Source organism: Rhododendron vialii, chromosome 12a, assembly GCF_030253575.1.
Source record: "Rhododendron vialii isolate Sample 1 chromosome 12a, ASM3025357v1".
In the NCBI taxonomy this organism is placed as follows: domain Eukaryota; kingdom Viridiplantae; phylum Streptophyta; class Magnoliopsida; order Ericales; family Ericaceae; genus Rhododendron; species Rhododendron vialii.
In genome coordinates this window covers 5142800-5167760 of record NC_080568.1, presented here as the reverse complement: position 1 = coordinate 5167760, position 24961 = coordinate 5142800, and the positions used below count along the sequence as shown (strand labels likewise).

Genomic DNA, 24961 nt, shown 5'->3' with positions numbered 1-24961 from the left:
GAAAACCATGTGCACTTAACCGGGAAATGAATCTAAGCCATTCTAACAACTTGTCCACACACCCTTCTGTTTTATAATAGAGATAGGATGTCTTCATTTTGATTTATAATTTTTTTTTTTTTTGCAATTCTTGTCTACAATAATTAAAATAAAATAGCATCACCATTTGTGCGAATCAAAATATTAACGTTCGGCAAAATGTAATTTATTTAGGAAATTGAATTCTACACTCTCTTTTTTGACATCTACACTCTTTTTTTTGGATTTTAGTATTTAAAGTATATGTAATTTTTTTGCTAGAAAACAAAAAAAAAGAATGTAGTAGATGTCAAAAAAGAAAGTGTACAATTCAATTTCCTTTATTTATAGTTTGTTTGCCTCTATGGCAAATCAACCCCTTGTGCCCACATAAAAGGCAGCAATATAACCATTTCCTTTGAGAAATTTTTCAGTGCCGATCAGGCACCGGCCACGTGGTGCCGAGCATGTATTTCGGCCGTTCAAATGTGTTTTGAACGGTCTAAATTTGTTTGGGCTTGAGAAAATATTTTGGTAATTTTACATTCAAAATTTATCTAAACAGATCGGGACCGTTTAAAACACGTTTAGACGGTTGGGATGGTGCTCGGCACCACGTGGCCTGTGACCACCCGGCACTGAAAAATTTCTCCATTTCCTAAACAGTAAACACAAATCATTCTCTTTCTTTTTTTGACTCAAAATACAATCCTCCTCATTCCCATCGCCATGCTTTGCCTTTTTCCCAAATTCATACAGGAACTTCCTCTTTGTAATCTCTTGCCTCGATATCTTTCTGACCCACCACCACATTCACGATATCTGTACTAATAACTACTCTTAACATACCCACAAAGGCAGTTAATGTGTCATGATCCGGTTGATTTTGCTTCTCTCTCGCCATTGGGTATGAGGAATTTAGCGGTTTCAGATCAGTTTCCCTACTGCGTGTCCCCCAGAAGGAAGGTAGTTTCTGGGTTCAGATTAGGTCTCGTGGTCTCTCTCATTGTCCTGAGTGTTGTACTGTTCAATGTATCTTTTAAGGGTCCCTTTTTTAGCCCTATGTTTCAAGGGGTTAGCAGCAGTTCTCGTGTGAATAATAATAGTAGTGCTTCTCTTGTCTCTTGGCCTTTTTCTTTTTCGAGTACTACTGCATTTTCTTCTCCTCGTTCCAATAGTAGTAGAGTTTCTGGTTCTATTGCTTCTGATGAAGACATGCAAAATTCTGGGGATTTGAGACAGAATGTTTATGGAGAAGGGAATGTTGTTGATAAAACCCATGAAGTAAATGGGTCTGTGGTTGGTAAAAAAGGAGATGTTTTGGGTTCTAATGATGTAGGGATAAATTTGGGGAAGACAAATGGGTCTCTGGTAAATGGAGATGTTTTGGGTTCTAATGGGGAAGGGATGAGTTTGGGGAAAACCCATGTGGGGAATTTCTCTGAGAAGGTTAAAAATGGAAGCTTGACCCTTGTTGAAGGAAGGGTTAAAGAAAAAACCCAGTTTGTATATGGGTCAGATATCGGTAAACATGCAAATTTCACAAAATCTGAAGGGGAAGGAGCGGTTTCGGGGATGACCCACGCTGGGAATTTCTCTGAGAAGGTTGAAAATGGAAGCTTGACCCATGCTAAAGGAAGGGTTGAAAATGGGTCTGAGATTGGTAAAAAGGCAAATTCTGCAAAATCTGAAGGGTTAGCGGGTTTGGGGACGACCCGCGTGGGGAATTTTTCTGAGGAGATGAAAAATGGGAGCTTTGGTGGTGGAGATGTGGTGGCTGGGAAGAGTGTTAATGAAGTTTCTCTTAATACCTCTGTGAATAAGGTCACTGGAGATGGCCATGTGGGCAATTTATCAAATAGTAATATAGGTAATATTAGTGTCCCTTCTAACGATCCTCAACCTGTGAAAAAGCAGAAGGATTCAGTTGGAAACTGTGATATCTTTGATGGTAGATGGGTGAGAGATGAAACGAAACCCTATTATCCTGCAGGCTCTTGCCCGTTCATTGACAAGGATTTTGATTGTCACCTTAATGGGAGGCCAGACGGTGAGTATTTGAAATGGAAATGGAAGCCATATGGCTGTGATATTCCAAGGTAAGATCTATTTTATTGTTTGTGAATTTCGATGCATAAGTATATTCAGCTAAAGAACTTTGGATTTGGTTTGGATAAATATAAAATACTTGTACTATGTGGTGGCACAATCATTTGTTATTAGAAATATGATAGTGGAAGCTGATTTTATATTGGTCCTTTCTGGAGGTATTCTACAAATGGGAGTAGCCTTAATGTTGAAGGGAACATCACACTCCTTCTCCACAAATGGGAAAATAACCTTGCTCTTTTAAACTTGAAACTACAATATCCTTTTTCCGTGCCCCTCTTGCTATAGGTGAGTAAAAAACTAATATGGGATTAACAGAAGTTTATTCACCCAGCCACTTGACACTTCTAACTAAACAATATCAAAGATTGTCAAAGAGAGGAAAAAACAGACCGCAATCCTACTATATGAGTCCTACATTTCAAAACTCTTGGGACTCCTTGAGTGGTTAACTTCCACGATACTGTAGAATTTCTCGAGCAGAATCTGTCGCTTTACGTGTCCAAGACATCCTTTTAGCCCATAAACTTGTCTCATTTGTCCACTGCTAAATTATATGATAGAAGAGCCCTAGGAATCATCTTACTCAAAACTAGACTAGTTTGGATGAAATTTGAAGTTACGGAGTTTAGTCATTTGAACTCATTTCCATACTTTTTCTGATTGTTGATTAAGCATTATTCCCGTCCCTTTATTTTCAAATGGAAACCATGAAAACTCTCATTGCCTTTTTGTCACATTGTTAGCATTGCAATTGTGCTCGACTGAGATTACTAGCATTTTCTACATAAGGAGGTAGCAATCTTTTGTGTGGATTAATAACCAAACCACGTCTACAAAATGCCAGTACCATGCAGCTGCTTCAAAGCCAACGTGATGCTCCTTGGTCAGATGACCAAGATATTGGCGAATACCACATATGATCAAGAAAAGAGTAGCTATAATCACATGAAACCCATGAAAGCCAGTTGCTAAGTAAAAGGTAGAACCATAAATACTATCCGAAATAGTGAAGGGTGCTTGATAATATTCCATTCCTTGAAAGCCAGTGAATACTAGAGCCAGTAAAACGGTAGCTCTAAAGCGTAAACTGCTCGTTTTTCTTTCCCCGCAAGTATAGCATGATGAGCCCAAGTTACGGCAGCTCCGGATGAAAGGAGAATAAGGGTATTAAGAAAAGGGATTTCCCAAGGAATTTTTACTGAAAGATTGGATTACAAAACGAACACTTTTTGAACTTCCTGTTGACCACTGTGTTATCTGCAGTTTTAATGCAACTGATTTTCTGGAAAGACTCAGAGGGAAGAAGCTGGTTTTTGTGGGGGATTCACTTAATAGGAATATGTGGGAGTCTCTTGTTTGCATCCTCCATCAGAGTGTCCGTAACAAGAACAGATTACATGAGATATCTGGAAAGACAGAGTTTAAAAAGAAGGGTTTCTATGCATTCAGACATGAGGCAAGCTTCCCAAACTTGTTTTGACGATGATATGAAACTACCTCTTTAATGTGCTGTCTAAATTCCATGCTTTTGCTGTTTTTGCAGGACTATAACTGTACTGTGGATTTCGTTAGCTCTCCATTTCTTGTCAGAGAAATGTCTGTTAACGGTACAAAAGGTCCTTTGGAAACACTACGCTTGGATTTGATGGACCAGACAACTTCGATGTATGCTGATGCCGATGTTGTAGTCTTTAATACAGGCCATTGGTGGACTCACGAGAAAACCTCTAGAGGGTAATGCTGTCATTTTCTTAGTAGCATTATTTAGGTTTGAGGACATTACGTGTGATTAACCAGAGAGTTCTTGCATCTGTTATGAGTCTGAACCTGATTAGAACATGAAACAAAAAGAGGACACCAAAAATTAGTGGAAACAACAGTTGTCTAGTAGGTCCAAAGGGTTTTGCGTACTTTTATTTTCCTCAGCTTTAAAGTCCACTGCCATTCCAGAACCATATTCGTTTAAAATTTTGTGCATCTATTGGTTTTACAGAGAAGATTATTATCAGGAAGGCAACCATGTATACCCGAGGCTCCAGGTCCTAAAAGCATACAAGAAGGCACTGAAAACTTGGGCCAGATGGGTAGATAAGAACATAGATGGCAGCAGAACTCAGGTTATCTTTAGGGGATTTTCAGTTATCCATTTCAGGTATTTCATTGTTGCCCCCCATCTTTTACACATGTTGATGCCTTTGCATAATAGTCTTTTATACTATCTTGTATTCTCAAATGTCCCTTTTACTTGTTTGATGTTTCAATAGATACTTGTTGACTGTTAACCATTTAACGCATTGAATTAGTCATGAGCTTTAAGGGCTGTACGTTGTCGCCCTATGTGAATCTCCCACGTATCACGGCATAATCACCATCCTATCTCCGGATTCGAGCTCCGCCAGGCGCTAGCCAAGGCTAACATATGCGTGCCTCGGCCTCAACACTACGCAGTAGCCACTTACAAATCCTGAAATCCGTGCGGCCTCCTAGTCATTTCATGGCAAAGCCAACCTCCACTCGGTGCGTCATCTCCCCAGCTTGCAATGAAGCACTCACTAGTCGGTCCTTTGGCTGGGACAAGAGTTTCTCCATGGGAACATGTTTTATTCTGGGAACGGAGAATTCAGTGATTGAAAGAGAAAACAAATAGAGGAGCCTGTTTGAATCTTGTCTCGAAAATCATCTCCATATGGTAGCCTGATGCTCCCCACGCAAGTTTAGGTAAGAATAGCACTTAGGAACCTTGACGATGTCTGTTACATGGTTTTGGGTAGAACTCAACCCCATAAGCTAGCTACTGAAGTAAAGGTGCCCTCATGCTGATATAAGGCGATGTGGGACTTCTCTCCACACCTTCCTCACGCAGAGCGTGTGCACTCAGCAGCTCCTACCACGTGCAGGGTAGACATACACACCTTCCCCGTCTCTGGTACCTAGCTCTGATACCATATTATATGGTCTTGGGTAGAGCTTAACCCCAAAAGCTAGTTGAAGTGAGGTCTCACCCTTATATACTTTGGTACCTAGGTGTTGTGGGACTTCACTTCACACCCTTCTTCACACGCAGTGTGCTCACTCAGCAGCCCTTGCCGCGTGCAGGCTAGACATACGCACCCTACCCATCTTTGCTACCTATCTCTGATAACATGTTACATGGTCTTGGGCAGAGTTCAACCCCAAAAGCTGGCTATTGAAATGAGGGTGTCCTTACGCTTATATACTTCATATTACTCTGGTATCCAAGCGATGCAGCGTGTTCACTTGGCAGTACATGCTGTGTGCTGGCCAGAGACATGCACCCTATCCATCTCTGGTACCTAGCTCTCATACCATGTTACACGGTCTTGGGTAAAACTCAACCCCGAGCTAGCTATTGAAGTGATGGTGTCCTCACGCTTATATACTTCATATTACTTTGGAACCGAGGCAATGTGGTACTAAGCTTCACAGGTGCCACGATATGATGAGCCCGAGCATCCTTATAACATTTTGACAGGACTTCAACCGGACGTGGCACAGTTCTTGGAGTTTAGGGATTGATAATGCACTTTTCCTCACCCTCCAGGATTCCCCTCAGGCATGTATCAAGGTGCACATGTCCTTTCAATCTGGGTGATATTGCCCTCTTGGTTGTAATGGTGTGAGGATCATCGCTCTACCTTGATACCAACATTGAACCACTAACTTCATGGAATTTTTCACGTGAGCATAATGTCGACTGCATCCATCTTTTCTTATTCTCCAGTTTTAACCTCACGATGAGCTTTTAAGCTTAATATCCACGTCACCAATGGAAGCTCGTCCTCTACCATATAGGCTTCATATGGGTACCTGGAGATGAGCATAGAAAATCTTGACCTGATCCCAAAATCCATCTTCTGGAGGAGGTATGGGGCTTGAGATCAAATTGTCTCACCTAGTACCTTGGCAGGATCCTCAGCTCAAAGTGCCTCAAGGCTCTGTTATTCGGATGCAAAACCCAAAGACCTGTGTACGCGATATTAGAAGAAAGAAGGCGATAAATCCTAGTCTTAGGAACATAATTGCTGTCAAATATTGCTCTTTGTTTGGCTAGATTTTGTTTTTTTCTACTCGGTGTTCTAAAAGGCGCTAGGCGCTAGTCGGGCGGCGACCCACTAACTAGCGCCTAGCCCGCCTGGGCGCCGCTGAAACAATTAGGCGTTAATATTTTTAAGTTAATATTTTTAAGACAATCAGGAGATTATTCTTTCAGTTGATCTATTCTAAATGTTCTTCACCTCATTCGCAATTTTGCACAAAGAAAGTAGGAATCCCAAGATGAAAATGGAATTGGGGACTACTAGTTCCATATTTTTGTTAGAAACATAATTCATCACACTACCTTCAATGAATCTGTAGTGCAAAGTTCAATGTTCAAATATCAAAGTACAAATGCAAATGAAACTAAAGTACCAAATAAATTGAAAAGTAGAAACTAGATCCATAATGCAAAGTTCAAAGTTCATCTCCCTCCTCTTCTTGTCCATACCCCTCCAAAACTTGATCTCGACAATCAGCGACGGGAGGAGACAGATGGGTGATCACGATCGATTTCTCCTTGTCCTCGACTTGCAACTGGGTAACGAGTTATTAGGGCAAAAGACTTGACTGAATATATACTTAATAAAAATTACACCAAAGGCCGTTTATTATCTTAACACAACACTAAGGCCATAGCCGCCTAGCTCCACCTAGTCTCCTTGAGCACCTAATAAACCGCCTAGGGGTATATTGTGGCGGCGACCTGGCGCCTAGGCCGCCTTTTGGAACACTATTTCTACTCTTGGCTGGGTTATGGAGGCTGCTAATTTTACGACAGATTTCTGTGGCCATTTTCCTCCACTTCTTGTCAACTTATACGGATGACTGATGGATAATAACATCCTTAAGCCAGTCTCCTTTGTCCTTTCTCTTGGATCACATAATATGGAGTCTGGACGCTTCGAAGTTTAACCCATGCTGGACTCTCAAACAGAGTAAATTTAAGCATGTTTCAATACCCAAGTTTCCTTACCAAAACACTAGTGAAATAATCTAGGCCACCTAGTAAACGCCATATACCTTAGAAACTAAAATAACTGGTTTATAAAGTACCTATATTTTGCAGTTTCTTGGCATCCTTGACACGGGAATTACATGAGTTCAACACTTGGAGACATAATCATACCTGAGTCCATGTGATATATGTTTCATATTTCCGTCGCAGAGGATGGTTTGTCTTGTTAGATACCAATGCCATCAACTGTTTCCCTCAAGGCCAGTCTAGATAATTTTTAGGGTCCCTTCTTCTTCTTCTTCTTCTTCTTCTTTGTATTGTTGCAATTTTATCGGATGTCCCGGAAGGGATGCCCCTTATTATTCTTTACATCCCATAGTGAATACAACAAATGAGATGTACTTTGTTATAGTCCAATAAAAGTTTATCACTTGTACTCTATAATATATTCTACCTCAAGCCCATTGATCGTGTACAGATCACAGGGTTGTTTGTGTTTTTTATAAACAACGAGAAAGTCGTAGTTCTTTCATGACTTGAGTCATAGGAAAAAGAGTTAGGCTCTTAAAAGGTGTTTGATGTGGTTGCAGGGGAGGGCGATGGAACTCAGGAGGGAAGTGCCACAAAGAAACCGAGCCAATCTTCAACCAGAAATTCTTAGCAAAGTACCCTTCAAAGATGAAAGTTCTAGAAGACATTGTCCAAGAAATGAAAACGACTGTAATATATCTCAACATTAGTAGGCTTACAGGTTACCGCATAGATGGCCACCCGTCCATTTACAGAAGGCAATACAACACAGTCGAAGAACAGATTGCTGCCATGCATTTTCAGGATTGCAGCCATTGGTGCTTACCCGGAGTACCCGATACTTGGAACGAGTTGTTATACGCTTCTCTCCTCCAAGCCGGAAAAGGTTCTTGGGGAAGCTGAAATTGCAATTCGTGACATAGGTATATTTCTCCTTTGTATGTTTACTTAGTTCAGAGCTTTTAGAATTGGCCAAGATTTGAATTCTAAAGATAACCGGTAAGGGAGTCCTTTTGTCCCTGAAATTTCATATGCTCATTTTTTTTTTCCGAGTTCCCACTGCATTCTGTTGTGGGAATCGATTTGGGACGGGCGACAAGGCGTTTTGGGATATAGGATCCAATTGTCCAGATTACCCGTGTAGAAATTCGGCTTTTGTAGAGTCCAGTCATTATTCTGTAATATTCTTTTGTTTTATTCTGTAATAATTCATAACCGTTGAAATTTCATATAATGTAGGGAATGTTCAGTAACACTTGTTTTTTTTTTTTTTTTTGAATTCCCTGTTTATGTTTTTTACATTTTCTTTAAGTTATTGTTTCAAGGTAGATCCAATGAAGATATCGCTGAATGTTATCAGAAAATGTTTCTCTTTAAATTTTGAAGGTGAATGTTACCGCCTTACCGGCAAATATTTTTGAGTTTAACAAGTTAAACGACATAGGACTACCGCTCTACCACCACCACCACTTGTATCAGTCACATACGCGGATCGAGAGAGGGAAGAACGAGCCATCCATCCCTAGTGGTAATTGAGGGTCTTCCAAATTTGTTCGCAAGGCTGTGGGTTCGACTCCTTGCCTCCAACCTCGAAATCCAAAATGCAGAAGTTTCTACTTGGGGTACGATCAAGTGCATGGACCTCACACACGGAAAGAGGGGAACCAACCGTCATGCCAAAGTATAAGTGTTCTGATCAATTGCATGGACCTCAGTCGTGCCAAAGTATAAGTGTTCTGATCAATTGCATGGACCTCACACACGGAAAGAGAGGAACCAACCGTCATGCCAAAGTATAAGTGTTCTGGACGCATCAGGTTGTGAGTTTGACGCTTAAAAAAGACTCGGCCATAAAGACTTCAATCAAGAGTCCATTGCCCTTTCTGTGAATTGCCGGCTTGCGAGGCCTTACGCAACACTTTTCAGATGAATTTGGCTGAGGCACCAAATAAAATCTGTTTGGATTCTGGAGAAGGGAATTGGATAAACCCTCTCTCCAAATTGCTCTGCTTTAACTTTCACGACCCATGTGTGGATTCTTCCCCCACTATAGTATCCATGCCTATCAGGCTATCTGTCTCAAGAAACTGATAGATTGTTTTATTTCACACCCAACTACGCAATGAGATAGAGTCAAAAGGTAGTGGAGAGATTACCCGGATGTTTAAACCAGTTTCCTGGCACCTCAACTAATTTTTGATGGATGTATCAGGTTATATGTATGGCTACTAATTGAACCTCACACCACGTGAAAAGATGTCGGTAGACCAATTATTTAGGCATAGGGCCTAAATTATTTCTTTTGATAGTTGGATGTTTAGACCAGTTTGCCCGCACCCCAAATAAAAGGGGCTCTAAAGTTACCAGTTTGCCCGCACCCCAAATAAACAGGGCTCTAAATTTAACAACTGAGCAAACTTCGAGTAACCCCTAAGTTTGGAAAGATTTGCCTTCAAAAGATTCGAACTCGCGACCTTTTTGGGGGCAAGCCCTTAAGTTGTTTTCTCATGCTCGCTTGTCCAAGCCCCCTTCGAGTTGTTAGGGCTTAAACTAGTAACTTTCTTTTAGGTATAATAAGAGATTTCATTGAAAGGAGCATATCGTAAATGGAAATTTCTAAAATAAGTCCAATGGGCTAACAATAGTAAGTGTGTGAATGTGTATTAAAGGGTATAAAAAATACACAGAAATACGTGTTTTCCTTACCTTCTAGTGTGCTTATCGTCAGCTCAGTGAGTCGACAATAGCAAGACCGATCATAAATTTTGAGATATTATTTCGGTAAGTAATATTCTCGTATGCACTCTTTTATGAAAGTTTTCTAGTAACAAAAATTGAACTCACTGCTATATATGGTAACGATGCATAAATGCTAGTAGTATATTTTAGGAGGAATAACTTGGGATATTTACAAGATTATTGTAAAATTGAGGGGGATCAAGAATCGACATTCACGTCCTAGTGCATCCCAAAATGACCTACTTTTTCTAGGGCACGAATTGTTGATTGTGGAATTACATTTCTTCATTGGGCGTTTTATTCTTATTATTTAAAAATTCCCCCGTGTTTGTTAGTTTTGCGCCAAATTTTTGTGAATTATTAATTCATCTCACAAGAGGAATCAGAAAACCCAATTTTTTTACTTTTACCCCAAAATTTTTCAAAATATCCAAGATAAAGCTCCCAAAACCGGATTATTTAGACATTTTTAAATATATCCAAGATTATTTAGAAATTTTTAAATATATTTGGGTAAAGGAAAAAATATTTTTTTTTAATCAATTCCTCTCATCGACATGAATTCATAATAGATAAAAATTTGGCGCAGAATTAATGAAGACGAAAAAAAAATCAAATCCCAAAAAGCCAAGGTAAACAAGGCATTGAGAAAACGAGGATCGTTGTAAGCACAACAATTTGTACATCATGGGTGTAACTCCGGCTTCCAAAGCCTCGAAAATGTAGACTGGATTTCAGCCCAAACCAAACACGGCCCAAACTAAAAATCCGCTATTTGTCATCAGTTAACAGCAACAGTAACCAATAGACAAGGCTGATTGGATAGAGCGATGATTGCTGCTTCAGTACACCTCATTCCTCACCGACCGCCGAACCACCACCGTTCGATTTTCCGGCCACGGCGGCGGCCGGTGCTGTGCACTGCCGAACGCCAGGCGCTGTTTAGCCGCATTGCTCCTGTTTATGATAGCGTACGCCTCTTTCCCCCTCACATATAGTACTATCCTCCTCACTTGCATGAATTTTAATCCCCAGATATTACTTAGGAACTGTTTAATGACATAAGTTTGTTCTGTTTTTCCAAAATATTTTGTGGGGTTTTTGAAATTGGGTTTCTTTTGTTTTGTTTTTTTTTTGAAGTTGAATGATGTGCTGAGCCTGGGGCAGCATCGAATTTGGAAACGTATGGCTGTGTCCTGGAGTGGGTAATGTCAAATTTTGTTTTTTGTTTTTTTCATTCAATTGCATAATTGTATGTATGGGAGCATGGACGGAGGAAATTCTAATTTTAGGAACGAATTAAGAATGTGCATTTACAGAAGTTTGTTTGTTCTTTTAGAGAATGGCAAGAGCTTCACTGAAAAGAAGGAATTACAATAACAAATCTGGCAATTAGGACCTTGGAAGCCTTTGGTCTTGAGTCCGGGATTAGTCGGTCCATTGGACCGGATATTGAGTTATGAAAACAAGAACAAACCCACTTTCTGCTGTTAAAGAACAACACGGCCACAAAAAACCCACTTTCTGCTGTTAAAGAACAACACGGCCACAAAACAAACCTATTGCCTACAGTACATGGTGGACATACCACGCGAAAATGGCCCCCATCAAAATTGTCGGCGATGAGTAATCACATAGATTCACCGGTCAAACTGTGATGGGTCCTGGTGGAGATGTGTAGGCAAGCTGAATGTGATAAACTAAAAACGGTGGTTCCGCTAGTGTAATCCTTCTCCACAAAAATCTTACCAATGACCGACCAAGTGCCAAGCAGTAGCACCTTAGATTGATAACACTGAGCGCAAGCATCCAAGGAGCCAGTTTTGGACCACCGTCGATAGGTCAATGACGCTGATGCCGGGGGTCTGCCAAGACCAAAGGTCAAAGAATGAGGCACAAGTTTGTTCTGAATGAGTAAATCTAATAGAGTATCAGTAGAATGAAATGAAAGTGAAATTGCATATGTTCTAATGCACAATAACGTATAACTAGCAATATGGGAGACGAGAAATAAACTTTAGCCAGAATCTTGGGGTGGTGAACCTTATAATTTGGATAGATTCATTACAGTACTTCCTCAAAGGGGGGTTTCCTCTAAACTTTGGGGTCGTAGTTCCTCTGGTCCATTCCCATGTGTGTGGATTGGTAAAGTTAATAGTTTCTTTGTACAGGGCAAGAGAGGGAAACAAGGTGTTGGATTTGTGTTGTGGAAGCGGGGATTTGGCGTTTCTCTTGTCTGAGAAAGTTGGTCCCAATGGCAAGGTTTGCTCTTCTGATCTTCCCTTCACCCTCCTGTTTGTTTCCTGTCCAATTTTCTGCTGAAGACATTTTCCATGTTAATCTTTTACACATTTCTTTAGTTCCCGGTGCTGGTAGTAATCTTGAAAATATACTAGAAAAAACAACACTTTTAAGCTATTGAAAAGAGAATAAGATGGAGGTTTAAAGTTCTACAGCTTAAAGTTTGAGATCATTCATCAAGTATTTAATACAAGTATACAACACAATCTAGAACCTCCATTTCACATAAGGTGTCACTGCTGTGAAAAATCGCTCACCCCATTCCCAGTACTCAAACATTAAAAATTTCAAGTAATAAACACATTCATCAAGCAGCACAGAAGCACATTGAACAATATGCATTGGAAAAGAACATAGACATTTCATCAAGCAACATAGTAGCATATTATCTGTCGATACTTTCTATCTATACAAGAAATGAGTCCTTACAAAAGCCTTCATTGCATTTCGCTTCGGATGCTGTATTATACTATCTCACAGAACGGGTAAAATGCTGGTTCGTCAAAGGTTTTAGCTGCAAGCATCTTCAACTAGGTTTGATGTGCCATACTTGATGTCAAGGTAGCTTTTTTTGGTTCAAAAAATCTCTTCTATCGAGTATGTCTTTTGTTCCATGTCACTATTGTCTTATAAATCATTGGAAATGAACTTTCGAGAATCATATCCAGTAGACTCAGGTCTCTTCTCTAGCGAACATTGTTGAAGTTGCATACTGTTTAGCATAAGTGTGGCTTGTTTTTCCCTTTTGTTGGCAATATTTCTTTCTTCTGTTCAAAAGCATCACAAAATTCTGATTTACATCAGCAGTATTGTCAGATATAAGATTACAACTTACATTTAAGAACCATTTTTAAATAACGGCTGCCCACCATTAATTTTTTCTTTTTCAAGAAAAAGAACTCTGTACTTAAATTTGAGATCGACATGAATTGCTTCTTAGAATGAATTGCCTCTCGAGACCCAATGTAGGAATTTGTGGAAAAAGGTTTGAAATATCAGATTTATACATCTCACCTCTACAAGTACTAGGTCCTTTTTTGGGCACAATTTGCAGGTGATTGGGCTTGATTACTCCAAGGAGCAATTATCAGTTGCTTCATCTCGACAACATTCACGCTCAAAGGCCTGCTACAACAATATTGAGTGAGCATTGGCGAATCTAGCTATTGACAGATTAAATAACTGGCTGTGAGGAAGTATCCCTCATATACAGAATAAACCAAAAGAAGGAAAAAAGAAAAAGAGCAATTCTTTTAGTGTTTTGTTACTATGATACAGTGAGCCACTGAAGAAAAATCCATAAGTAAATGATCTTGTGAGTTGCATTAGGCTTTTCATTATCTATGTTACTAATGCTTAATGCCAAGGCATTAACCTGATGCGATGAATCCTAGGTGGGTTGAAGGCAATGCTCTTGAGTTACCATTTTCTGATTGTTACTTTGATGCTATCACCATGGGATATGGGCTGCGTAATGTGATTAATTTCCATAAAGCCATGGAGGAGATGTATCGAGTCCTGAAACCGAGTTCAAAGGTGTCCATCCTCGACTTCAACAAAAGCACCGACACATTTAGCGCTTCAATTCAGGTATTGTGACAAGACAATGGTTTTGTTTGATATTCAAATAAAACACCATTCCATATGCGATTTCTAGAACCATTTGGTAGCTGTTGAACTAAACATGGATCTTTAGTTTGCTTAGGTGGCTGATTCTGCTGTGTAGTTTTTCTAGTTGAATTCTGCGGACAAAAATCATCATATATTGTCAACAAAAATAGAAAGCAAATTACCCCAAGTTTGGTAGCTGGGAATTAGTGGTGTAGGAAGGAATGACGAAGGACCTAACATGTGGTCTTACATGCAAAAATTGGGAGCTCTTGAATTGAAGTTGCATTCTTGTTTTGCAATTTATACCCTTGCATTACAATAGTAAAATCACCTCTGCTCCACAGAACAATTGGCCTCTAGACTTTTAGCTTTTAGTCAAGAAGAAAGGTGAGAATGCTTTACCCTCTTCATGCTCTGCTGTTTATATCACAGATACACTTCCGTTCACTTCCTCAAATTGAGAGAGTGCTATAATTCCTTGGATAGTTGAGTGACTTGAGTGTCATTCCAACTGTACCAATCAATTACGTACTTCATGTTTAGGAAATATCATATCTAAATACCTTTCATCAAACAACAGAAATTCTGACCCTGCGAACACTGTTTTTGCCAGGAGTGGATGATTGACAATGTAGTCGTTCCTGTGGCAAATGGTTATGGTCTTGCTGAGGAGTACAAGTATTTGAAAAGCTCTATTCAAGATTTTTTAACAGGTTCTTTCTTCTCGTTAACCAACTGTACATCTTTGTCCTTTGTGCATAAGTTTCTAGCCTTCTGTAGAATAACCATCCCTGAAAAATCCAATCTGCTTTGATATTTATTAACTCAGGTGTTTGTCTTCCTAACACCAAATATCTAGTCATAGGATTATATGGAATTAACCATTTTGTTTTCATTACCAAAAGAGTTGTAGCACTGTATAGTTTCTACACTAATGTGTGTGGTGGAGTCATTGATGTTAACCCTGCAATTTTGGATTCACAAGGCAATCTTTTCAATATCAGTTCTCTGAAAAAAAAAAAGATCACTTGCACAAATGCATTTCAGAATTGTCAGGAGATGAAAGGAACTCGTGATTTTGCCTCAAAAGAACGCATAATGTGTGCACTTTGCGCTTTGCTTTCTGTTTGAAGAAATTACTGTTTATTCTGCTTCAGGGAAGGAGTTAGAGGAGCTTGCCTTAGAAGTAGGATTTACAAATTCAAAGCATTTTGAGATTGGTGGAGGACTAATGGGGAACTTAGTAGCCACACGGTAGGCGCGTCTTATTTATTGTTTGTTAAGCAGTTTCTGAGTGAATGTTATGCCTTTGAAACGATACATCTAAATTTTGCCTGATATATATACTTTCAGCTTTTAACCCGTGACGAAATTGAGTTTTTATTCTAGTTGTGAAACTTCTAAATAATATGTTTAAATTTTGATTGGAACAAAATTTGGAATTGGATTATTTCATACAATGGTATACATGAAGAGGCACAATATGTCGGAATTATTTCCTGAAATTCATACTGCAAGTGAAGGTCAGAAAAAAAAGAGAGTCGCAATTGGCATGTAGCTATTGGGAGGATTAGAAATATGGTGACATGATGGCATTTCCTTTAAGTCAAATTTCCTTTAAGTCAAATCCAACCCAGAAAGTTTAATAAGGATATAATATCCTGAATGAGAACCATCATTTCGTCAATATTTAGTGGCCAGCTGGGGAAGCATTAAGAACCAAAATGACCACAATTTTAATGGGGTCTTGCTAACCTCTGCTTACTAGGCGATGGGATAATATGCAAATTATTCGAAACAAGTTCAGATTTGAAAACATATGTCGGACATTAATACACTTTCACATATATCAATTCACTTTTCTCTGATATCGATGCACTTTTTACTAGTTATCCATCGCCCTTGCGGTTGAGCTTAGCATTTTCTATTTGAATCTTAAAAGCGACTTGCTAAGGTTTACTTCTTATTCTAAGCCCACTGTAATGCTTTCCTATTACTCCATCTTACATCTTACTAGACATAAGCTTCATACTTGGTAAGATGGTAACTATTTTGTTCAAAAATTGCATTAAAATTTCGATATCCTCTTATAACTTTTCACTGCTCTGAACCCTCTCCGGTTGGCACAGTGATAGCACGCGCCACCTGGCAACCAGGGGCCTTAAGAAGCCTTTGGTCTGAGGTTAAATTTCCTATCGCGTGCTATCAATTTATGTGTTATGCTAGCCCAGACGAAGTTTAGCCCCCATTTTAATTGAGCCTTCCGCAAGTGGACTATAAGATTAGTTTCCCAAACTATGGACAGGTTACCGAGTTATCAAAAAACTTGTCACTGCTTTGAGCAGTAGCAGGTCTGTTTAGTCACACTGTTATGGGTCTGGAACATTAGGTATTTAGGTGCAGTTTGTTAACCACATAAAACACGCTTAGCTTACAATTTTAACCCACTGCCTGTAAAACTACACCGAAAGTGAGTTGGGTTTATGGCTTAATTAATCAACCATCTTAATCACTAAACGAATAGAATAAAACTTAAGAGAGTCAACAATAAACGCAAAGTTTGAAAATTGTGCAGTTTTTTGAGCATTTGAATCCTTCTTAGAATCAACTCCCATTAACCTGACTTTTTTTTTTTCACGGTCTCTTTTGTTGTTTTCTCTTAATTGTATTAGATATGGCCCATATGGGTCAAAGTTTTATATCATATCATTCGTAACGACGAGATGAATTGAAAAAGTGTAAAAGTATAGATCAAAGTTAAAGAAAGTTCATATACGACGATGTAAAAGACCAAAAAAATCCGTCCTCTTCCTCTAGACTGACTTTTTTGGTCCTTTTCATCGTCTTATATGAACTTTTTTTCCCCTTTGTTTTATATTTTATGATTTTCTGATTCCGCAGACCGAGATGAACGATGTCATTAACAGAACAACCAAAAAGACAGCACCAAAAAGTCGGGATATGTAAGTTAGCATAGTTCTCCAAGAATTCGGAGGATTATTTTGACTTAAACATGGTTGTTTGGGGGCTAAAAGTCTACTGAAATCATGGTAAAGATAACTAATAAATAGTTGATTATGTTCCGTCAATCAGTTGACTCGTAGTGCATCATCATTGTATTGAAGATCTTAAAGAAGTATACTTCTGAAGGAAGATAGAATGAAAGTTCAAAGTACTATGGAAGTGGTTTAAACATGTTTGTTGGTCTGTCAATGTCACACATTCAAATAAAGTTAAGAAATCTTAGCAAACAAATGCACTGTTAGGTTACCTAAATAATTGCTTTAGGAATGAGAAAAAGAGCAAAGAAAAAATGGTTTATAAAATCCACAAAGCTTCTTGCATCTGCCTGTACAGAAGAACCTAACTTCTAATCACCGTCAAAGAATTTTAATCAGCTGTACACGTAATTTACAAAAAAAACATTAACTCGGATCCTTACAAATTATCGTATACACCACACCCCCCCAAACAAAAAAAAAAAAAAATCCTTAAAGAAAAACAAACTCAAAGAATGGTAAGACGGGGAAATATATTCTCATAAATGTGTATTCTGGGTATTCAACCAAACAAAATCCTGTAAACAAAATAAGTAAGAAGAAAAGAGTATTATCTGGGCTCAATGATGCTTTCTGAAATGTTATTTCCTGAAGAATGGGTGTTGTTAGACTCAGGCTGAGAGTGACTGGTTCTCGATTGAGCACATTGACTTGACTCCGCGCTAGCAGCAGTCAGAAATGGTGGCTGTGTCGGCTGAGGAATCTCGTGGTTATCCTTCAGCATTTTCACTACCATAGACATAGATGGACGGAGTTCTGCAGAGGCTTGTACGCAAAGTAGACCGATTTGAAGTAATTTACGGGCCTCTTCTTCCTCAAACTTACCTTGCAGCGATGGATCAACTGCTTCACATAGCGTTCCCAATCCGTAGAGGTTCCACACCTATGGAAAGTTGGAAAACAAAGTAGTATATCACGACGTGGGTTCTGAGACTTATATCTAAGACTAGGAAATAAATGAAACATGTCAAGCAAAAAGAGGTACCATTTGTAGGATAGAGTGTGCATTCTGAGAGAATGAGATGTTCTTCTTCCCAGAGACAACTTCCATCACAAGAACACCAAAGCTATATACATCTGCCTTTTCGGTCAATTTGCCACGGACTATGTACTCAGGAGCCATGTAACCTCTGCAGAGGTAAATGCATTTTATTATGCCACTCTTGTTTGCTAATTGTTTAAGAAAGCCAAGGTGACGGAACTTACAGTGTGCCGGCAATGGCAGTGCTGATATGGGTCTTATCTTCTGGAAACAACCGAGCAAGCCCAAAATCAGCAATTTTTGGAGAGAAGTCGTCGTCAAGAAGGACATTGCTCAACTTTATATCTCTGTGTATGATTCTCACGTTCGATTCCTCGTGAAGATAGGCCAGGCCCTCAGCTGTACCCAGTATAATCTTGTACCTCTCTTCCCATGTTAGTGGCTGCTGAACATCTTTCTTAACTGAATCAAATCAAAAGAAGTATGAAATTGGAAAAGAAAAAGAGGAACAAAAATTAAATATGTAATTGAAACAAAAATTGATATACTGAAGTATTTAATCATAGATGGGAGATCAACCGAAGAGGTGGTCATGAACGCTTTGATTTGCAACGAATTCATAAACAAGAAGGCTTTCGGGGCCTGTAATGCTGCATCCCAACAGCTTTACAAGATTTTTGTGGTGGATTCCGCTTATCAGATTGACTTCATTGAAGAAATGATCCACCCATTGTCTTGTATTGAAGAAAAGCCTCTTAACTGCAACGACTTGTCCATCGGGCAAAATCCCCTATTTGAAGCAAAGAAACGGCATCGGTTAAATCTACATGCATGGATCTATTCTCGACTAGCAGAAGAAAAAGGCGGAAAGTGAAATATGAAATTACTTTGTAAACTGAACCAGATCCTCCTTGACCAAGCTTGTTGGAATTGTCAAAGTAGTTTGTGGCGCGTTCAAGTGTTTCGTATGAAAAATTGAGTTTCGACTTGTTAACAGAGACCAACAGAGCACCCAATTGCTTCCTTTCTGTAACAAATATCAAAGATCAATGTTAGCTCAATGTTAAACATTGGAAAAAGTTGAATAAATTACCATTGAGATACCTCTCCTCTTCTTCACACGTTTCTTTCGCGCAAAGAAAGATATTGTTGCTGCAATCAGCAGAAAAGCTACACCAGCTGATGTTGCGGCCAGAATAACAGCTAAGCGATTGCCACCTAATTGCAAACAGAATTAGATTGTGCCCATTCATAGCAAAAAACCAAGAAGTTATTTAACAAAATGCAGAAACACAATCATAACATGCATTCCTGTTTGTTCGGCCAAGGCGAAATCAATCATAAAATTACCACTATACTATTAGATCTGTATTGTTTTTCATTTCCTAACCGCTTATGCTTTTGGGATAATATGCGACTTAAAATGATATCAGAGCTCATGATAATCCAATCAAATTCTACGTAGCCAAACACCCTCAAATCAAAATGATACAAGGAAAAGGAATCAAGAATTCAACAAACCCAACTCACCTCCTTTTCCTGGCGGGTTATCGGTCGAAGAATTATTGTAGAACTTAGATGTAGAATACCTCATATAGCAACCAGAATTCAAAACCCTTCCCTCTTCCATAGAGAGGCATGACCCAATCCGGGAAACCGCATTTGCCAAACAGTCCCCACAACCACTCCCATTCACAAATTCCCAACACTGAGCCAAGCCATAGACAGATAAATTCCCAGTAGTCACAGAACCCACAAAAAACCCATCATTGTTTTGAGCTTCAACACTCAAATTCCTCACCAAATCAACAACATTTTCCCCAAACAAAGTCTTATTCCCACCAAAATCAACTCTCCCACAAACAGTCCTATTCACCGCACTCAAACTCTCATTGAAGAACATGTAATCATCGTACCTGCAGGGAAGGACGTACAAATTTAAGGTTGGAAGGGCGAACACTTAAAAAACACGACACTTGTTCCACTAACTAAAATATGGAGTAAGTACTTATTTTTTGAATTAAAGATAATGTAGTGTGAGAGAATAACATGTCTTGCAAAACATAAAATAAAAACCTTAGCGGAATGGGGCTTTATTTTTTCAACACAAATTGCAAAAAACCAACTAGGGGTGTATACGATCTGGATAGGTCTACCAGTAACTGAATTATTTCAAACGGTTCTAGAAAATTGGGAACCGGAACCGGAACCTAACCAATATATGCATGGAACCCAACCAGAACCAAATTGCAAGACCGGTCCGATTTTGGTTCTGTTCTGGTTCTATCCAATAAGCACACTTATTCACAAAATATGAACTCATAAAATTAAAAAAATAAGAAGATAATATGCTGGAATAGGAAAGGAAAGAAGAAAATAAAAGCTTTTCTAATAAATGAAATTTCATTTCTAAATAAATTAAGTTTAGCAAAGAAAAGATTAACCTATCAAATTCAAATACATATTTAATTACACACATATATATATCTATATTTATCTTAGTTTTAAAAGGTCCGGTTCAGTTCTAACCATGATTCATTAATTGAGAACCAGTAAGCGAACCAAAATTAACGGTTCTTAATTTTTTTGGAACCATAACATGACCGTAGAACCGGACCAAATATGACAGTTCGATCCGGATCTGATTGGTTTTACAGTTCAGGTAGTTTTTTTGAACACCCCTACTACCAACAAGATTGTTACATATACTTCCCGATCAATCTATTGAATTACGAAATTACAAAGATATGCTCATCTATAGTCATAAATGCACACAAACTTACATTTTTAAAGGAAAAATAATACTAAAAATAAAAATATTACTAAAGATATCATTATTTTTTCAAAAACTCTTGATTGGACGGATGTTTTTCTTCAAAAGGATGTTGGGCGGGTGGTCGGTCTTAAATAGTTTAAAAGTTTTTAAGATAAATCTAACATCTGTCCTATTTTATTTATTCCCTTCGGAAGAACGGTTATTTTGAACGGTCATTTATATTGAAAGAACCATTTTTGCCATCAAAATGACACGATTTTTTTTTTCACATCCGGGGTTGCTCAGTGACTCGGGCGGATGCTTAGGCTTCGAGGGTGCTCTTCAAAGTCTATTCGATTCCCCAAAGGTTAAGTGCCTTGTAGTGAGTGGGTAGAGGCCGTGATTGGTGCGTTCGTGCTAGCTCTTTTTTTGTACGAAACAAATTAGGAGCGAAACTGCTCAACTGTACAGTTTTGTCCTACGAACTAAGAAATAATACTTATCGATAATTGTTGGAGCTGATTTTTTACAAAATCCCATAATATATTATTTTAAAATTTATGAACATTTTTCTTTATTTTTTTAAGATATGAGATGAGCCCTATAAAAAATATAAAAATATAATGGTCGGAGGCAGTGTACTTATACTAGACTTATTGAATAAGAAAAAGGGTGCACAATTAAAAATTGGGAAACTTAATTAGCTATCCTTTTTACCCTACTTATTTAGGTGTTCATCCTAATGTGTTTAAATACTTATCTTTCCATCCTCAAATTCAATTAAATCCTAAACTATCCTTTCTTTCTCCTAATTTTTCAAATCTTTCTATTTTCTTTTTTCTAATTATCTCAATTCTCTCTCCTCTTTCAAACATTTCTCTCACCTAATCTTTTGAATTTCCCCCAATCTTCTCTTTCATATTTTCATTCTCCTAAAATCTAAAAAGAAAGCATGACTCTTACAAAAACGAATGTGTAAAAATATGATCAAAACCTGATCGAGGTAGATGAACAAAACAAGATCAATTAAAAACATGACAAGGTTGGAAAACAAGGCAAGTTTCGAGAAGTGTAGGTTTCGATCGAGATAGATAACAAAACATGATCAAATAAAAACATGACAATATGTGAACATTTCGACAAACATGATAAGTTTGTTACCTACGTACATTACAAAAAACAAGTTCAATTTAAAAACTAAGCTATCCCGAACATGATCACTATTACAAACATGAAAAAATTGTTAAAACCATTACTGCCCATTCAGAATAAAAGAATGTTGCGTTGAAACTCAAACAATCCCTTTTTATATGCACTGTCGACAAAAAAAATTGTACCAATCTACCATTAAACTCAAACAAACCAAAAAAAAGATAATAACTTGTATCGCATAATAAACTTTTAAAGTCATGATGAAATTTAAAAAATATGACCGAGCGATCTTCCATACAGATTATGAAAAATAACATATAGCACAAGGAATTTAGGTAAGGAATAAACATAAAAAAATAGAGAGTAAACCCCACCAAGATTTTTGGATGAGTAGTACTTTACACGGTCAAATTTGGTGCCAAAAAATAGGTCGGGTAATCGGGACGACAAATAGAAGAACAGACTTCACTCGGAGGAATGAAAAAACCGATCGGATGTCACCGAAATATTTGGCGACAATTTCTTGAGTAGTATGGCTTGGACAGGGCTAGGATCGTAGGAATACCACCGCTGATTTTGTTCATCTTCAGCAACCAAACCATCACCGATGCAATCTTGGTTGATTTTGTTGTCCATGGAGAGAGAGAGAGAAAGAGTGAGAGAGGCTGTTCGAAGGGAGGAGAGAGAAGCGGTGGGCATAAAATTTGGTTCCAGAGAGAGTTTTATGGGCGAGAGAAACCTGAAAATAGGGGCAGATTTGCTTCAATTGGGATTACCCAATCCCTGTAATCGTGGGAACATAATAATGGGTATAAAATATTTATAAATAAATAGCTATATATATACACACACTAGGGGTATAATGGGACAGAGGGCGTGTGCTGTGCAGCTTCGTGCTGCACAGCGTGCTGCACGGCCTCCGGAGAGGCTTTTCCGGCATCGATCTGACGATCGGAGACGTTCACCGTGTAGAGCTCGTCAAGTTCTATGTGTGCACCAAAAATCAGCTCGATCAAATATCATTAAGGGCCTCATCCGAACATATATAACTTGAAAAAAAATGAATCCTAATGGATATGAAACACTGGATCAAAACCACTAAATCCATTTTTTTCAAGTTATATATGTTCGGACGAGGATCTTAACGATATTTGATCGAGCTAATTTTTGGCGCACATGTAGAACTCGACGAGCTCTACGCGGTGAACGTCTCCGATCGTCGGATCGATGCCGGAAAAGCCTCACCGAAAGCCGTGCAGCACGCTGTGCAGCACGAAGCTGCACAGCACACACCCCCTGTCCGGTATAATGGGTCAAGAATACATTTTGAAGATGTGAACATAAGTATTCAAACTCTTACGGATAAGCACCTAAATAAGTCTTCTACTTAAGATGCCTATTTAATTTCCTCTTAAAAATTTGGAACACGGGTACAGCTGTCTCCCGATTCGTCCGCCCATCGGTCCATACCTGATATAACACCCATCGTAGAAAAGCCTCCCACCGCGAATCAACCTCTGGAACGGCAAACACCTCAGGATCTGGGTCTTGCTTTGGGCAAAACACTGATCACAATCGTTTCTCGACAAGTCCTTCATGCACTCGCCGAAGGCGTAGACGGTCGTGTTACCGGACCCATTGACGGCGCCGCCGTAGCCTCGGTCGGCGACCTGAGGGGTCAAGGTGTCGATGGCTGCCAAGAAGTTTTCCACGAAGACTTGCCGGGCGGACGGCGCCGCGCTGGTGTTGGTGCAGATTAGAGCTGCCTCTGTGGCTCTTGGATCGGCTAGAGAGAGTCTCGTACGTAAGGAGAGGAGTAGTATTAGTGTGAACAGAAGTGGAAAGGCCATAGGTGTGGAAGAATTGGAGTGGGTTTGAGCATATGAGTAGCTTTTGGTTTAATATGAGTTCTTTGTTGATAAGGGTGGAGAGAGAGAGAGAGAGAGAGAGAGAGAGAGAGAGAGAGTTTTTGATTGATGTATGTAGTTCTTTGTTGATAAGGGTGGAGAGAGAGAGAGAGAGAGAGAGAGAGAGAGTTTTTGATTGATGTATGTATGGATTTGATAATTGTGAACGGGGAAACAGAGTAGGAAAACGGTACGGGGTCCCAGCAGAGATGAGACGAGGAGTGGATGGGGTAGCTATCTACCGAGTGGGGACGAGGAAGAATAGTTTGTATCCCTGCACGAACACAACTTGACGTGGACCTCGATACAAATGTGTCTTCTTTCGGGCTCAATTTATTTGGACGTAAAATATTTTAGTTTAAAATAAACAGAGTCTTAGAAGTTGAAAACTAAAATCAAAATTTGGAAGGTTGAATAGTAACTAAAATTGGATGATGAATTTTTTTAAGCTGAAAAGTTTAATGAAAATGTGAAAAGTTGAATTAAACAAATGGTTTGATTATTAAAATTAAATAACGTTAATTATATTATTGTAAACAATTGTTCTCTTTTAATATTACTAAGATCGCGCCATGTGTTTGTAGAGGCAATGGAAGGGTGATGGTGTAGAGGTGGTGACTTCATGCAGTGGTGTGGTGGAGAGACGGTGTGGTGGTGGTTGTGGTGCCAGCCAGGTGGTGGTTGTGGCAAAAGTATTAGTGATGGTGGAAGGATGGTGATGGCGGAGAGATATTGGCAGTGGCAGGAGGTGGTTCTATTAGTGACTATAGCTTGGTTGTGTGTCATCTTGGTGGGGAAAAGGTGGGTTATTGTAACGCTAGACGGTGGTGGAGAGATGGAGAGGTGGTGGTGGTGCTGGTAGATATGTGACGATAGTTTGGTGGTGCCAGTGGTGGTGGATTAGTGGCAGTGGTGGAGTGGCAATGACGGTGATGGTGGCGGCGGCGGGGGTGGCGGTTGAATGATGATTGATAGTGTTAAAGCGGTGGAGTAATGGTGGTGGTTGGGGTTATGTCAATAGCAACGAGTTTTAGAAATGTTGGAAGCGATAGAGTGGCAGCAGTAGTGACGTGATATCACGTTGTCATGTTTGAAAATCATTTACAATGTGTGTCCCCGCAAACAAAAATGTTTTTATAAACAATAACTTGATCAAATTCAACGAGCACCTAAATAAATATATTTTACTAGTTGATATTGTGGACGGTCTAAGTGTAATATCGGCTACGAATTAATATTTTTTTGCATAGTAATATCTAATTTAGTTCATTTTTTTATTAA

General features: G+C 39.0%; 3 protein-coding genes across 7 annotated transcripts; 2 read left to right on the top strand and 1 right to left on the bottom strand.

Moving 5' to 3' along the window:
• The first annotated feature begins 709 nt into the window (after positions 1-709).
• LOC131310221 (protein trichome birefringence-like 2) lies at positions 710-8427 on the top strand. The gene is made up of 5 exons (XM_058337133.1): positions 710-2117; positions 3394-3586; positions 3674-3864; positions 4124-4282; positions 7735-8427. Exons 1-5 carry the CDS (start codon positions 883-885, stop codon positions 8075-8077), a joined length of 2121 nt encoding a protein of 706 aa, XP_058193116.1. The 5' UTR covers positions 710-882; the 3' UTR covers positions 8078-8427.
• A 2264-nt stretch (positions 8428-10691) lies between these two features.
• LOC131310220 (2-phytyl-1,4-beta-naphthoquinone methyltransferase, chloroplastic) lies at positions 10692-15285 on the top strand. 5 transcript variants are annotated; one of them, XM_058337127.1, is made up of 7 exons: positions 10692-10884; positions 11054-11118; positions 12085-12175; positions 13269-13357; positions 13609-13804; positions 14439-14562; positions 14983-15285. In XM_058337127.1, the coding sequence occupies exons 1-7, from the start codon at positions 10744-10746 to the stop codon at positions 15081-15083; spliced, it is 807 nt and encodes a 268-aa protein (XP_058193110.1). In that variant the 5' UTR covers positions 10692-10743; the 3' UTR covers positions 15084-15285. The 5 variants fall into 5 exon arrangements, with proteins under 5 accessions (XP_058193110.1, XP_058193114.1, XP_058193113.1 ...); XM_058337129.1 differs by having other exon boundaries at positions 10693-10884; positions 14439-14538; XM_058337131.1 differs by lacking the exon at positions 13269-13357 and having other exon boundaries at positions 11054-11096; positions 14439-14538.
• Positions 15286-17128: 1843 nt separating this feature from the next.
• LOC131310218 (cysteine-rich receptor-like protein kinase 3) lies at positions 17129-23747 on the bottom strand. The gene is made up of 8 exons (XM_058337125.1): positions 23244-23747; positions 19397-19782; positions 18971-19084; positions 18754-18893; positions 18446-18656; positions 18091-18328; positions 17870-18014; positions 17129-17767 (listed from the first exon to the last, which is right to left on the bottom strand). Exons 1-8 carry the CDS (start codon positions 23621-23623, stop codon positions 17435-17437), a joined length of 1947 nt encoding a protein of 648 aa, XP_058193108.1. The 5' UTR covers positions 23624-23747; the 3' UTR covers positions 17129-17434.
• Positions 23748-24961: the final 1214 nt, after the last annotated feature.

Coding starts and splice junctions, on each gene's coding strand:
- LOC131310221 (XM_058337133.1), top strand. CDS start 883: ATGTGTCATGATCCGGTTGATTTTGCTTCTCTCTCGCCATTGGGTATG. Junction 2,118..3,393: donor TATGGCTGTGATATTCCAAG/GTAAGATCTATT, acceptor TGTTATCTGCAG/TTTTAATGCAACTGATTTTC. Junction 3,587..3,673: donor TCTATGCATTCAGACATGAG/GCAAGCTTCCCA, acceptor CTGTTTTTGCAG/GACTATAACTGTACTGTGGA.
- LOC131310220 (XM_058337127.1), top strand. CDS start 10,744: ATGATTGCTGCTTCAGTACACCTCATTCCTCACCGACCGCCGAACCAC. Junction 10,885..11,053: donor TTGCTCCTGTTTATGATAGC/GTACGCCTCTTT, acceptor TTTTTTTTGAAG/TTGAATGATGTGCTGAGCCT. Junction 13,358..13,608: donor GCCTGCTACAACAATATTGA/GTGAGCATTGGC, acceptor GATGAATCCTAG/GTGGGTTGAAGGCAATGCTC.
- LOC131310218 (XM_058337125.1), bottom strand. CDS start 23,623: ATGGCCTTTCCACTTCTGTTCACACTAATACTACTCCTCTCCTTACGT. Junction 19,783..23,243: donor TACGATGGGTGTTATATCAG/GTATGGACCGAT, acceptor CCTTCCCTGCAG/GTACGATGATTACATGTTCT. Junction 18,329..18,445: donor CGTTCATGACCACCTCTTCG/GTTGATCTCCCA, acceptor GATTTGATTCAG/TTAAGAAAGATGTTCAGCAG.